Source organism: Channa argus, chromosome 11 (assembly GCF_033026475.1).
Source record: "Channa argus isolate prfri chromosome 11, Channa argus male v1.0, whole genome shotgun sequence".
Lineage (NCBI taxonomy): Eukaryota > Metazoa > Chordata > Actinopteri > Anabantiformes > Channidae > Channa > Channa argus.
This window is the reverse complement of record NC_090207.1, coordinates 13,461,321-13,473,902: the sequence shown is the minus strand read 5'-3', so window position 1 is coordinate 13,473,902 and position 12,582 is coordinate 13,461,321. Positions and strand designations below refer to the sequence as shown.

The window sequence follows — 12,582 nt, the reverse complement described above, 5'->3', positions numbered from 1 at the left end:
TTTTTTTGGTTGTAGATCCTTTTGAGCTTCTCTGACACTCCAGCCATGTAAGGAATCACCAGGTTTTCCCTATGACTCTAAGTCTCTGCTCTCTTCCCTGTCCTTCAGTTGGATCTGGATGCCATCTTGTTAAAGGCCCTAAGTGGGCCTTAAACAAAAGTTTAAGAAAAGGTCCCAAATTCACCTGTTCTTAAATACCTTGTTGTTAAAGTAGAAGTCTTCAAGATGTCGAGTCATGAAGTTAGACCACTGTTTTTGGTCTTTGAAAACAAACTACAGAATTTTAAGAAAACTTATAGAAACTTAATATTTCAAATCAAAAGAAGGTCAGATTATTTATTAAAATGTATTTTACGCATGCCTGATTAGACCTCTTTCTTTAATTTTTTTTATATAAATATGATACACATTTTGATGTATTTATTAACTCAAATGTATAAATGGACATATACCCAACTCACAAAAAGTTTAGAGATATTCGACTTTTGTGCAAAATTTATGGAAAATGTAAAAAGTTCATGCTACAGTGATATTTATCATGAAAGTACATCATTTAAGTAGAAGCATGCAATGGTAATTTCTTCATGTCAAACAATTTATCAAAACAAAAGCTAACTTCATATTAACATGAGAGGGAATTATAAGCAATAAATAAATTAATGCAAGTGTGCGGCAAAGGGTTTTATTCAGATGAGATAATTTGCTGTATATAAAAAACATGCTGTGGCATAAAAATTGTTTTATAAATTCTACTAAAACATTATATTTGTATAAATGGTTTCATAATTATCAACAGTATTCTTTAGCAAACCAAAATATTCAGAAAGAACGTAATAAAATACCACTTTTTTTTAACATTTGCTGATTTGATCATTATCTGCAATAACAACACAATTATAGTGGTGTCTAATGTAGCCTCAACACACTGAATGAGAGCAAATCACCAGTATGTCTATTTTAAAATGTGTCAACAGAAAAAAACACATCTGGATTAGAATCCACACAGTAGTAACAAAGAGTATTCTGCAACACTGTATGTGTCCTGTATTTTATCAAACGTTAAATCCTGACATAAAGTATGGTCAGATGTTTTCTCATATGTACTAGACTGACTCACAGCAAACATATCAACATTTATGAACTGTTTGTTTTAATGTTTCCAGTAAAACAAAGCTCCAAAATTGTCCTCAAAGTAATTAGGTTTTTTTGGTAAAATAACTGAAAACAGTCCTGAGGGTGTAACTATCTGTTGGTCAGTTTTGCCTGGGCATTTGGTCAGAGTGTCCTGTATCTCTCAGTTTGGTACACGTCTGACTCAATGGCTTCACTAGAGTTGTTGAGTGTGACATATACATCCCCGTTGACCTCAGTGACCTTGTGGATCCTCTGTTTGACACCCTTGGAGCACCAGTGAGTCCTCAGGGGTTTGACCATAGGATTGTCCACAGCTTGGTAAAGCCCTTCTCCTTCTGCTATTGTGATCTTATACTTGTGCCATGGACACACGATGCACAGTTTCCCATTAAACTCCTAATGGTGGTACAGCATGAATCTTTTCTAAGAAAACTTTAAATCAGAGCTTTGCAAAAAGAAAAAAAAGAAAAGACAATACTAACTGATATAACTATTAAACTAATAACCATTATTCACAGTGATTGTATGTATAATAATACCTGATTTGTTATATCTTTCAGAGGAAATAGTAGGGAACTAACCTCAATGTCTCCATACTGCAATGAACCACCTGAATCTGTAAGTAGAGCAACTCTATATTTCAAAGAGCTGATGGGCTGCATAAACTAAGTTCCACATTCCAATATTACACTTTGAAATGATCAAAAATGTCAACAAGTTAAATTTTATTAAGATAGGTCAGACATTAATGATCCTCAAAGGGGAATTCAATGATTACAGCAGGACAATGACCGGCACAAAGAAGAACAGTAGCACAAGAATAGGGCACTATGTGAGGTAAATTGGGATATTAAAGAAAATATTTAAATAAGATTAAATAACAATTGTTCGGAGTTGAACTTATAAAAACATCATATACATAAAAAACTGCAATTTACATTTCAAACTTACGGTAGCAACGCGTGTCCATTGCATGAAGCTGTCCCTGATGGTACAGGACCAGTACATTTCTGCATCCATTCACAAGCTTGGTCACACGAACGGCCTTGACAATGTCCTCCTTCTTGCCAATGAAATGAGAGGCAGGGGGAGGTGAAGCGGACGAGGAAGAAGATGAAGCTTGAAAAGTCTCCTCTTCAGAGGACATGCTGATCCCATCGTAAAGAATGTTTTCTGGTAATAAACAAGATTATGGTTTAAAATTATCTTATGTATACGAACATAGCGAAAGTATAGCGCTCTCAATAACGCTTGTCACGAAATGATCTCAAGCTAGTTGCTAAAATACTTTTTTGACTATCACACTCAACTGAACGTGGCTTTCATGTGCTGAAGAAAAAAAACACAAATGGAGAGATTGTACTGTTCCTGCTATTTCATCCTTTCATTTCCTCTACTTTTAAACCGGTTGAAAACATAATGCTACATGATTAATAAATCCAATATTAAACCTCGACTCATTCGTGAACTCACAGTTTCTCTCTTTAATTCAGCTTTAAACTCCAATCACCGCACTTAAATGAACGTACCCTTTGACGGGAGTCTGGTCCTGGCTACATCTCTGACTATTAGCTCCGTTACGGGTTGAACCCTTTTGTAATTTGACAACGTATCCCCTTATCACGAATACACGGTTTGAAGAAGCGTAAATATTGATGTGTTACGTCCTAAGTTGTCCCCACTGAAACACAGACTGAGCGTCCATGGCCTCTTTCTTTTATTTTTTATGTTATTGTTAATAGAGAAGTGTACATCCTTAAAGAATACATTGAAATAAAAGAGATGTCCGCCAATGTATTGTAAAATGGATTCCATTTAATTTTTAATTAATTTTTTATTAATTTTTTTAAATTAAATCCGGAAGATACTTCACTTCAGTAGTTGTGCTTTTTTTGTTTGTTTGTTTTCTTTTTCAGCTCTTCGCACAGTTGCCCACTGCAAAGGTCTAAGTGGTTTAGTCTGACAAGGCTTTGTGTCTTCGGTTTATTGGTGGGCATTAAGCGCTCAAAGGATTATCTCTGTCTTTCATGTTGAATTTAGTTAACTTGCTGTCCTTAAAATCTGTACTCAGGTCTTATAATATGTGTTAATTTTTGCAGTCGGGATTCTACCAATCAAGCCCTATACCTTAACTGGAGCTGCGTGTTCACATCCCAGCGGGAAAAGAAAGCGTCATCCTCAAACCGTTCCCGTCGTTATGGAGACCTCATTTGTGCACGGAAATAGATACTATTCAACTTTGTGAAAATTTAATGCGTGTTTTCAGTTCAGTTTACTCTTTCAAACCAACTGCCGTGTTCACTCAGTGGCCTTTTGTTGCTTAAAAATAATCTGGTAAGTTTTTTTGTTGCTTTTTAAAATGATCTTAATGGGCAGCTAGGAGGTTCATACATTAAAACAATTTCAAGAGCTATTTAAACACAATTGAACAGTTTACGTTATGTTTTCATTTTTGAAATAAATATTCCTTTATTTGATTTATGGCCTACGTCACAACAACAAATTTGGATAGGTGTCCAATGAAGTGTATACCTTAGCATGAGGAAAATATACTAGATCTCTATAGTGCTTGCCCTTTCGCTGAATGGGAAGATTAGATGCAGTGTACTGTTTTAGTACTCTTGTTTTATTTATGCACTGAAAGAGCCTCACTTAAGTGGCCGGACAGTTGCAGCTGTCTGCCAGCTATAGTTGCTTACCAGTTTCTGCTATATTTATCATATTTGCTACGATGCAGCAATGTATGACATGACTGCACTGTGCCTCCCTGGCTTAATCCTGACCAAGTGTTAAATTTCAGCTTCAGTGTCCTGTGGTTTGCTTACCACCACAACAGTACAGTGTGATAGTAACAACACAGTGAATAACCATTGGCTATCGGTCTCTGATATAAATCTCTGAAGGAGAGAAAACAGTACGGACACACTGTCTTGGAAAAAGACAGTTGTATTCTGTGTAATACATGCTGTAGTTCTTCAGAGTGGTTTTCTGCGCAATTTCAGCCCCTAATTATAGTATTACTTTAAGAGTTCATTGATTTTTTTGTACCCTTGCTCTTTGTGACCAGTTGATGGAGAGAATACACTCTTCTACTCTCAGTTTAGGTGAAGTAAAAGAAAGAGAGGGTGAAAAGGAAGGGGAGGAAATGACGCGTTGCCTGTATGAGTGTCTTAAAGCGGTCAGTCTACAGCATCACTATGCTAGGTAAGCTCATTCACCCACAGGACATCTAAAGTCACACTTGCTAAGTCTTCCCTTCCTCCGACTATCTGTTTCCATCTGTCTCCTGTCGTTTAAGGTTTACTTCTATGGGGGTTTGCCGTGCAACCCACCTTTCATCGCTGACCATGGAGGACTACACCAAATTGGGAGTTCACACTATGGAGGACAGGACTCAACTCTTCCGTTTGGTGAAGATGGTCAAAAATGACCAAGAGAGTTTTGTGTATGATGATTATGATGATGAATTTGCAGATGAAGGCTACTCTGTATTGGATAGTAGTTTTACTTATAAGGCCTCTGGAGATGATGATGATTACAACGATGCTGCCATAAATAAGCAAAATGGAGCTCCTTTTGTCAGACCATCATGCATTTGCAGACAACTTGATTTCAGTTATGAAACCACTGATCCTCAGCTATGTGGCTCCAAAAGGAACAACACTGGCAGAACACATTCCCATAATCATCTGTCTGATAATCAAACAGACTCAAGGCCAGACTTTAAAAGAGGAATTTCGACACACGACTCTAACACCAGATTATTATCGAAGTGTTTTTCATTCCACAAACCAAAACCCAGGCCTGCAAGAGTAACATCTAAAAGGTTTAACAACAAACAAGGTGGACACAAAGACAGGAAACATATTTCTAGGAAAGAAAAGCTTTGTAAAGAAAATGGAAGCAATGAAACTTCCGGGCACATGAGTACATCAACACCTGTTTATGAATCAAAGAGAACAGCTGACTATAACTATGGACTACCAAACAGTTCCCCTCCTGCTCTAAACAAAAGGTGGTTTGTATTGTCCTCATGGCTAGTTCCACACTCACAAATGATTATCTTATTCAAGACAATTACAGTTCAGTAAACATTTTTATTGAACATGAAAAAAATGAATTGAAAAGTAATGAATTGCATACAAATGGCAGTTTGTATGTTTGGAAGTTTGTATGTCTACTGTATATTCCAGGCGAGCAGGGGACCAGCGGATCAGTGTGTGTGTGAGGAAAAGACCCCTGACACATGCAGAGAGCAGGAGAGGACAGACAGATGTTGTGACAGCTCTAGGTGGAGAGTGTGTGATTGTCAATGAAAGCAAAGAATCTGTGGATCTCACACAGTACATACTACAGGTAGAAAGTGTGTCATGAAAACTAGTTTTGTCTGAAATTGTGTTTTGTCGTAACTGTACTATTACAAAGCATAATGGTCACAGTCTCTCAACTAAACACACATATCATCAAACTGTAATGATAAAGTTTTTTCATAAACTACTAACTGTAGGGGTGGATTTTTTTCTTTTAGGTTTTCAGGTCAATATACTGTTGTTTTACTTCCTACCTTGCCTTTTGCTTCTTGTTCCCGCAGCACAGGTTTTACTTTGACCATGTTTTTGGAGAGGAGAGCTCAAATGAAGACGTATATCAGAGAACAGCATATCCTTTGGTGCAGCACATGCTCAGTGGGTAGGTTAGCACTAATAAAGGGGTTGTTTTGGAGGTGTGTATGTAGACACCCTACCTTCCTTTTTAGGATTTCCCTAAGGCCAAATGAATATTTTTTTGGATTTGAAGTACATGCTTGCGTTTGTGAATCTAACTATTTAAATATTTGTGTTGTGTGTGCCGGCAGAGGCAAGGCCACCTGCTTTGCATATGGCCAGACAGGTGCAGGAAAGACTCACACCATGTTGGGTTCGTCTCCCAGAAGACCAGGGTTGTACGCTCTTGCAGTCCGGGACATTTTTGCTTACTTGTCTACTACACACACACACTCACCCCTGCTGGTGTATGTCAGTTTCTTTGAGATCTACTGTGGTCAGCTGTATGACCTGCTCGACCACAGAAAAAGGTTTGTATGAGTGTGTGTGCGTGTAACATATGGAAATATTTGTTATTACCTTCAGAGTATTTGTTTTGTATAGCAATTTACTATAGCTATTTACTAGTTTATACTAAATTTTATAAATTTTGTGCATTATTTACCTAAAAATTCTCATAGGGATTATTTATTTTTACTAAATAGCTCCATCATTTAAGGGGACCGTGGCGTGTTCTTACTATTTCAATATCTGCCAGACCTTGATGTTAATATTCATTGTTGTATCCCTCAAAATCTCTCAATTTCCTTTTTCCCTTTTGTAGGTTATTTGCCAGGGAGGATGGTCAAAAGGTGGTTCACATTGCAGGGCTGCGTTATGTCAGAGTGGATTCAGTCAGCTCAATGCTGGAGGTTAGCCACCTTCCTCTAAAAATTGCCCCCTGTCCTGTTTTTAAAACCGTGATCGTTCCGACTCTGACCATGGTCATCAGGTCATTTAGTGTTTCATCAGACACCCTGGGTGACCATGTTGGGTATGATCAGTTCCCTGTACTCTGTATTTAAGAGATACAGTATGTACTTTACATAATTAGAGAATGTTTCTTCACTATAAATAAAAATTCAAATACACAGGTTTATGTTATGAAATAATAAAAAGAAATATGCACCATTTGTAACTTAAAAAGTTACCCAATTTATTAAGCAAATTGCAATAAACAGTTGGGAGTCACTAACAAAATCCTTGACCTGCTATTAAAATAAGAGGTGTACAATTACTCTGACTATCTTGTTTAAATGTATGGGATACAGTGTTAATTGTGTTTCCACCGCATTTTCTTCCTACATGATTTTGTAACTTCTCTGTATGGTGCAGTAGAGTACAACAATATGTACAAACTTTTGAGTCCAGTATCAATCTAGCACCTTAAGTGAGCTTATTCTGTTCTTACATACTAACAGACACACTAACAAACGCTTCTCAATTTTTTAAATATTAAGCAGCTGAAGTAGTTAATACTGTTGTGTCTTTGGGTGTGTTTTTGATTTCAGTCTCTCTCTCCCCGCCTTTTTGTTTCCTTTACAAAGGTGATTTTACAGGGTACAGAGGAGCGCACACAGGGGATGAGTGGAGTGAACCCACTCTCTTCTCGTTCTCATGCCTTGCTTCAGATTCAGCTTAGAGGTTCAAACCAGGAGGTAGCTGGCAAGTGAGTGACAGAATTTACAATGGTGGAGGACATTTTTCCTTGAGCTTTACTAGATTTGTTTTGTAGTTTGTCAAATGACTAACTGAGAAAGATGTGTTCACATGTGTGCCTGTAGAATGTGGTTTGTGGACTTGGCAGGAAGTGAGAGAGCCTCAGATGCCAAAGAACCAGACAGGCAGAACCGTATGGTGGGAGCTGAGATCAACCAGAGTCTGTTGGCTGTAGGTTTTACTTTCACATGCTCAGACAAATATGCCAAAAATATCTGTGAATGTTTGGTGTGATTTTACATCATTTTTCATTTATAAATGTGTTTTGTTTCTCAGCTTAAAGAATGTATCCGCTCCCTTGATCAGGAGCAATCACACACACCTTTCAGACAAAGCAAACTCACGCAGGTAAAAAGACTTCTGTGAGATTTTCATTGTTGTTGGTGTCTTAATGATACGGGTATAAATATAATAGCAGATTTTTTAATTACCCCAGTTTGATTAACAAACTCCCCTGTAATTCATATTGGACTTCTTTTCTTGTCATTCTAGGTTTTGAAAGACTCATTTGTTGGAGACTCAGTGACATGCATGATTGCCAACATTTCACCTGGACACTTAGCCACTGAACACACACTTAACACACTGAGATATGCTGATCGGTAAGTGTTGTTTGAGTGTATGTGAGAATGAGAAGATGTAATGGAAGAATTTTTTTCTTAGTTGCTGCTTATAGGATTACCAGGTTTAATAGACTTTAATATCACTTTATCTCATTCTTGTGACTGGACTCAGATGTACAACCATAAGACAACAAAGTAATATTTTTAATTAAGTATTTAACAATGGCAAGCAATAATTGGATATGCAGGGGGGTAAGCTAGTAGCAAGAGCCAAGAGGGCAGACAACTCTCAGTGACACAGAATGAGTACTTGTAAGAAAGAAGTACACTATAGAATAGTCACTCTGAGATAAGGGGGACCCTATTCAGGGTGCAAAACACAGTTTATTGCCAGAAGGCAGGTGGGCAAACACTGTTGGCACGAGTTGCAACAGTGAAATTCAAGAGGAGTTTCTTACCAGACAGCTTAGTGGCAGCCCTAGAAAGACACAGAGGACAATCTGAGGAGAATCTAAAATGAGTTCCAAAGAGAGCGGCTAATTAATTTAAAAGACAAACAGGGAACTTAATGCTGTGTCTGATGAGCTAAAGTGATGCAGGTATGGGTGACAAGAAAGTAGAACAGTGGGACTTTTAACATACTGAGACAACAGGGTGAATGAGAGGAACTAAACAAGACCAAGCTAACATGGTAAATAGGTGAGTAATGTGATAAAGTTTTGGCTGCATGAAATTCAATTCAGTCAATTGTTTCTAATATCATCTGTATTTTTTAAACTTGCTCTATTTTTATAACTGGGTCCAGGGACATTGTGGCAAAGATAACTGAATGCCATTTGAGATGTATGTTTTTTCATTTTTACAGGGTGAAGGAGTTAAGGGGACAGGGAGGGGAAAGAGGAGGAAAAAGAAGCAAAACATCATCCTTTCTTAAACATAACATATCCAACAGCAGGAGAAGTCCCCCTAAAAAAGCTAAACTGACAAGACAAACGGAGGCTTCTGGTCCAACCGCACCTACACAAAGGTTGCCCATGGAGCGTGCAGTTCTCTGCTCCACACCCAAAAACAGCCGAAGGGGAGAGGAAACAAGTGCAAGGGACAAAAAAGGGGTTGGAATTGAACATACAACACCAGTTCGAGGTTTGCTTGGAACAGGTGATAAGAAGGACAGAGCAGACAAAGGAAAGGGCAGGGGAGGAAAAAATGACAAATGTGGAGGAACTGAAAACCAGTCTCTTCGTTACCAAAATTCCAGGACTGGGCTGGTGTTGGGACAATCAGCAGATGGGCAGCTTCACTTGAGGGAGGTACAAGGAAAGGAAAGAGCCCAGGAGGGTAATTTGTCTTTTTCATCAAGGGAGTCTGTATTCTTCCACAGAGAAAAAGAGAACCAGCAAAGCACTTTGAAAGGGGTAAGAGAGGAGAAGGCAGGATTGGTAGAACAGCAAATACAAGCAGAAATCAGTAAAGACTTATATGGTGAAGTAGGAAGGCAAAACAAAAGACATTTACAAAAGGATTATGAAAGGCAAAGGGAGAAGGAAAGACATCTGAGATGGTATCACCAACAGCTGCAGCAGTTTATGCCCTCAACTGCTTCTTCATCTTTCCATCTCTGCTCAAACTTTCAGTTCCCATCTTTCTCTTCTTCTCTTCAAACTTCTGTCTCTCCCTCTTTATCATTTCATTCCTGTTCGTCTTACCAACAGTCTTCTCACCTCTCAGATTCTGCCCTTGTGCAACGTGATTTGGAAGAGATTTTAGATGCATACAGAGCCAAGGTTCATAGAGGACAGCTGCCTTTTCCCAGTGGTGAGATTTGCTTGCAACCTGAAACGTCTTTAAGCTACAATGAAAGAAATTACCAGGATCCCTGTGGTAACTCAGGTGGAACAAAAGCAAGATTGGGTAAAGGTAGGGTTGTAAGTGAGAAAAAGAAGTCAGAGAATGCAACAGGCAAAGCAATAGTAAGGAAGGGAAATGAGAGACCAGCTGGGATAGAAGGGGGAGAGAGGAGATGGGCTTGGGTGTCAACAAGAGATGCTGAGCATGCAGATAGGATAACAGGTGAAATACTAAATAATATTGAGGGACAGATTTCTTTATATGATTCAGAAGACAGAGGGGAATTGGACAAGGAAGGACTAAATGCTTCAGAAGTCCCAACTAATGGAGTGTGGAATACTGAAGAGGAGGGAGAAGCTGACAGCAGTGGAATAATGTCCATCCAAAGCAACAATGACAGCAACAGCCTATTTAACCACCCTCCTCTTGAGTCACCCCAACAGCGACCTCAAGCAGAACGACCTTTCTCCCCGGCTTGTGAAAATCCTAACACACGGCTGACCCCGAACAAATCTAGCGATATTTCTTTTGAATCAAAACACAACAGATGCACCTCTAACAACCTGCCTTCACCACAGGCAGTGCCATCAACCAGCCACACAAGAAACAGAAAATGTTTGGATAATTATGCTATTAGAAGACCATTTTTTAATGGTCAGTCACCAACACAAACTTGCACGACTGTCTCACAGTCCCAGTTTTACATTCCACAGACTGGATGTAAAATACCTACTGAGCCCTTTAACAAACAACCTGAAAATTCATCTTACACTCGGGTACAGAGCCATCTAAAAGTCAAAACCAAACTGTCTGTTTTACCTCAGGATGAGAAGTATGCAGAATCTCTCTACATCATGGATCCACTCTCCTTGCTTCAGGTAGACCAGCGGGTTGCCACAGCCTCATTTTTCCAAGGGCAACACACCAATGCCTCAGTCTGTCTGCTTGGGAATGAAATTAGAGCAGATAACAGAAAGAACATTGAAGAAGATAATCTCACTTGTGTAGAGATGGTGGGAAATTTTGTAGAGGATGAAGACGCAGAATTACGCTTGTCTATTTTGGAGCTGCCACAAACAGAGACCCAGTGCTCTCCACTCTCTGATAATTTGACAGCTATTAACACTGGGCAAAGAAAAGACACGTGTTTTGCCACAAATGAACACTGTGGAATAAGTAAGTGCAAATTCTCTAAATGTGTTTACTAACTGTTGGTTTAAATATGTATATGAATGCAATTTTATTGTGTCCAGGTAGGAACAAAGGTCCTATTCCTGAGGTTATGCTGATCTTACTAAAGGACCAAGACAACATTCAGACACCCCAAACCATGCCAGTAATTGAAATGCTTGGCAGCAAACCTAATCCTTGTATACAAACTTCTGTCATACAGATTATCACACCCTCTGTCCAGGACTATGCTAACATTGGTTCAACAAGCTCATACAGTCTAATCCCAAATGACACCACAAAAATGCCACCACAATATCCAAAAAACATTGAAAAAAAAACAGACTCATTCATTTCACCATCACCATCAAAAGGTGTCCTGGAGCGAATGAACACAGTGCCAAGCCAGTGTAACACGAAACCAAACAGTCCCACAGAGCCAAATGGTCAAGAGCGAAGCGACAGCAATCAGCAAATTAGACCGATTGTCCATTTTTCTACCCTGGAAGACTTGGATCATTCCCAGTAAGTACCAGAATCCTCACTGGTGTTTATATATTCATCCTAAATAAGGTTTGAAATCCTTCACACCTTGTTGAAAACACATTTAGAAAACATTGTGCATTTTGGAGTAGTGGAGTAACCACAACCTAGTTTAAAATAATAGAATGTAATTTTTTCTTATCCAATTGTAGGTGGTGTGTTGTCCAGGCACATTGGGAGCAGCTAGAAGAGATGGAAGCCTTATGTTATAAAGAGGGCCTTCTTCTGTGTCAACAGCCTTATATTGTATGACAACTGTTAGCTGAATCACCAAAAAAGTGTTTGTTATTTTAAAGTGATTAATACTTTTGTCTGACCTCATGCTTTGGCTCTGTGTCTTACAGGCATTTGGGGAATATATCCACACACTGGAGAAGATCATGGAGAGAAAGGCTCAATGTGTCCACAGCATGAGAGCTCAGCTACAGCCGTATCTGAAGCCCAAGCAGTCTAATCAATCACACAATGAAGGAGAAGATAAAGTTATGATGTTTTTTTAATTGACAATATACTTTTTTCACTTAGAACACTAAATACAGTACATTTCAAAGACTTTAGATTTTTTATTTTCTAAACATTCAAGCATATTATTCTTTGAGTTCAAAAGGCATCTATATCAGTTGATGTGGATGACATCAAGAGTTACGTGATACAAGAAGGTTTCTTGTGGGGAAACCGAAACCGTTTTTTGTGTATTCATTCTGTAGATTGATGTCTATGTTGTTGTTTTTTTTTTAATTTTGGTATTAAAAACTATAGCCTGCTGTTTTAACAATGTGATACATCTAAAAGAATAAGACCACAGTTGTATTTTCAGTTTTACATCAACATAGTAATTTGGCAGACACTTTTACTTTTCAGCTAAGACAATGTGGCTTCAAGGTTTTTGAACTTTAAATTAAACTTCATGGCTAATTCGATTATCTGTCCTGTATTTTGACAATTTGTGCACAGATGAGGTTTTATTCATATATCACAGATGTTTATACTTTATAAATATAAAGTATATTTATATATTTTAT

General features: G+C 38.3%; 2 protein-coding genes across 3 annotated transcripts; one reads left to right on the top strand and one right to left on the bottom strand.

The window, feature by feature from the left end:
• Positions 1 to 668: 668 nt before the first annotated feature.
• LOC137136151 (Rieske domain-containing protein) lies at positions 669 to 2,821 on the bottom strand. The gene is made up of 4 exons (XM_067521278.1): positions 2,664 to 2,821; positions 2,086 to 2,307; positions 1,716 to 1,750; positions 669 to 1,530 (listed from the first exon to the last, which is right to left on the bottom strand). Exons 2-4 carry the CDS (start codon positions 2,279 to 2,281, stop codon positions 1,276 to 1,278), a joined length of 486 nt encoding a protein of 161 aa, XP_067377379.1. The 5' UTR covers positions 2,282 to 2,307; positions 2,664 to 2,821; the 3' UTR covers positions 669 to 1,275.
• A 310-nt stretch (positions 2,822 to 3,131) lies between these two features.
• On the top strand, positions 3,132 to 12,510 carry LOC137136148 (kinesin-like protein KIF24). 2 transcript variants are annotated; one of them, XM_067521273.1, is made up of 15 exons: positions 3,132 to 3,468; positions 4,234 to 4,338; positions 4,433 to 5,149; positions 5,328 to 5,490; positions 5,726 to 5,823; positions 5,990 to 6,208; positions 6,502 to 6,589; positions 7,265 to 7,386; positions 7,502 to 7,607; positions 7,713 to 7,784; positions 7,929 to 8,038; positions 8,865 to 11,023; positions 11,101 to 11,542; positions 11,713 to 11,806; positions 11,905 to 12,510. In XM_067521273.1, exons 2-15 carry the CDS (start codon positions 4,280 to 4,282, stop codon positions 12,058 to 12,060), a joined length of 4,605 nt encoding a protein of 1,534 aa, XP_067377374.1. In that variant the 5' UTR covers positions 3,132 to 3,468; positions 4,234 to 4,279; the 3' UTR covers positions 12,061 to 12,510. The 2 variants fall into 2 exon arrangements, with proteins under 2 accessions (XP_067377374.1, XP_067377373.1); XM_067521272.1 differs by lacking the exon at positions 3,132 to 3,468 and having other exon boundaries at positions 3,684 to 4,338.
• The last annotated feature ends 72 nt before the right edge of the window (positions 12,511 to 12,582 follow it).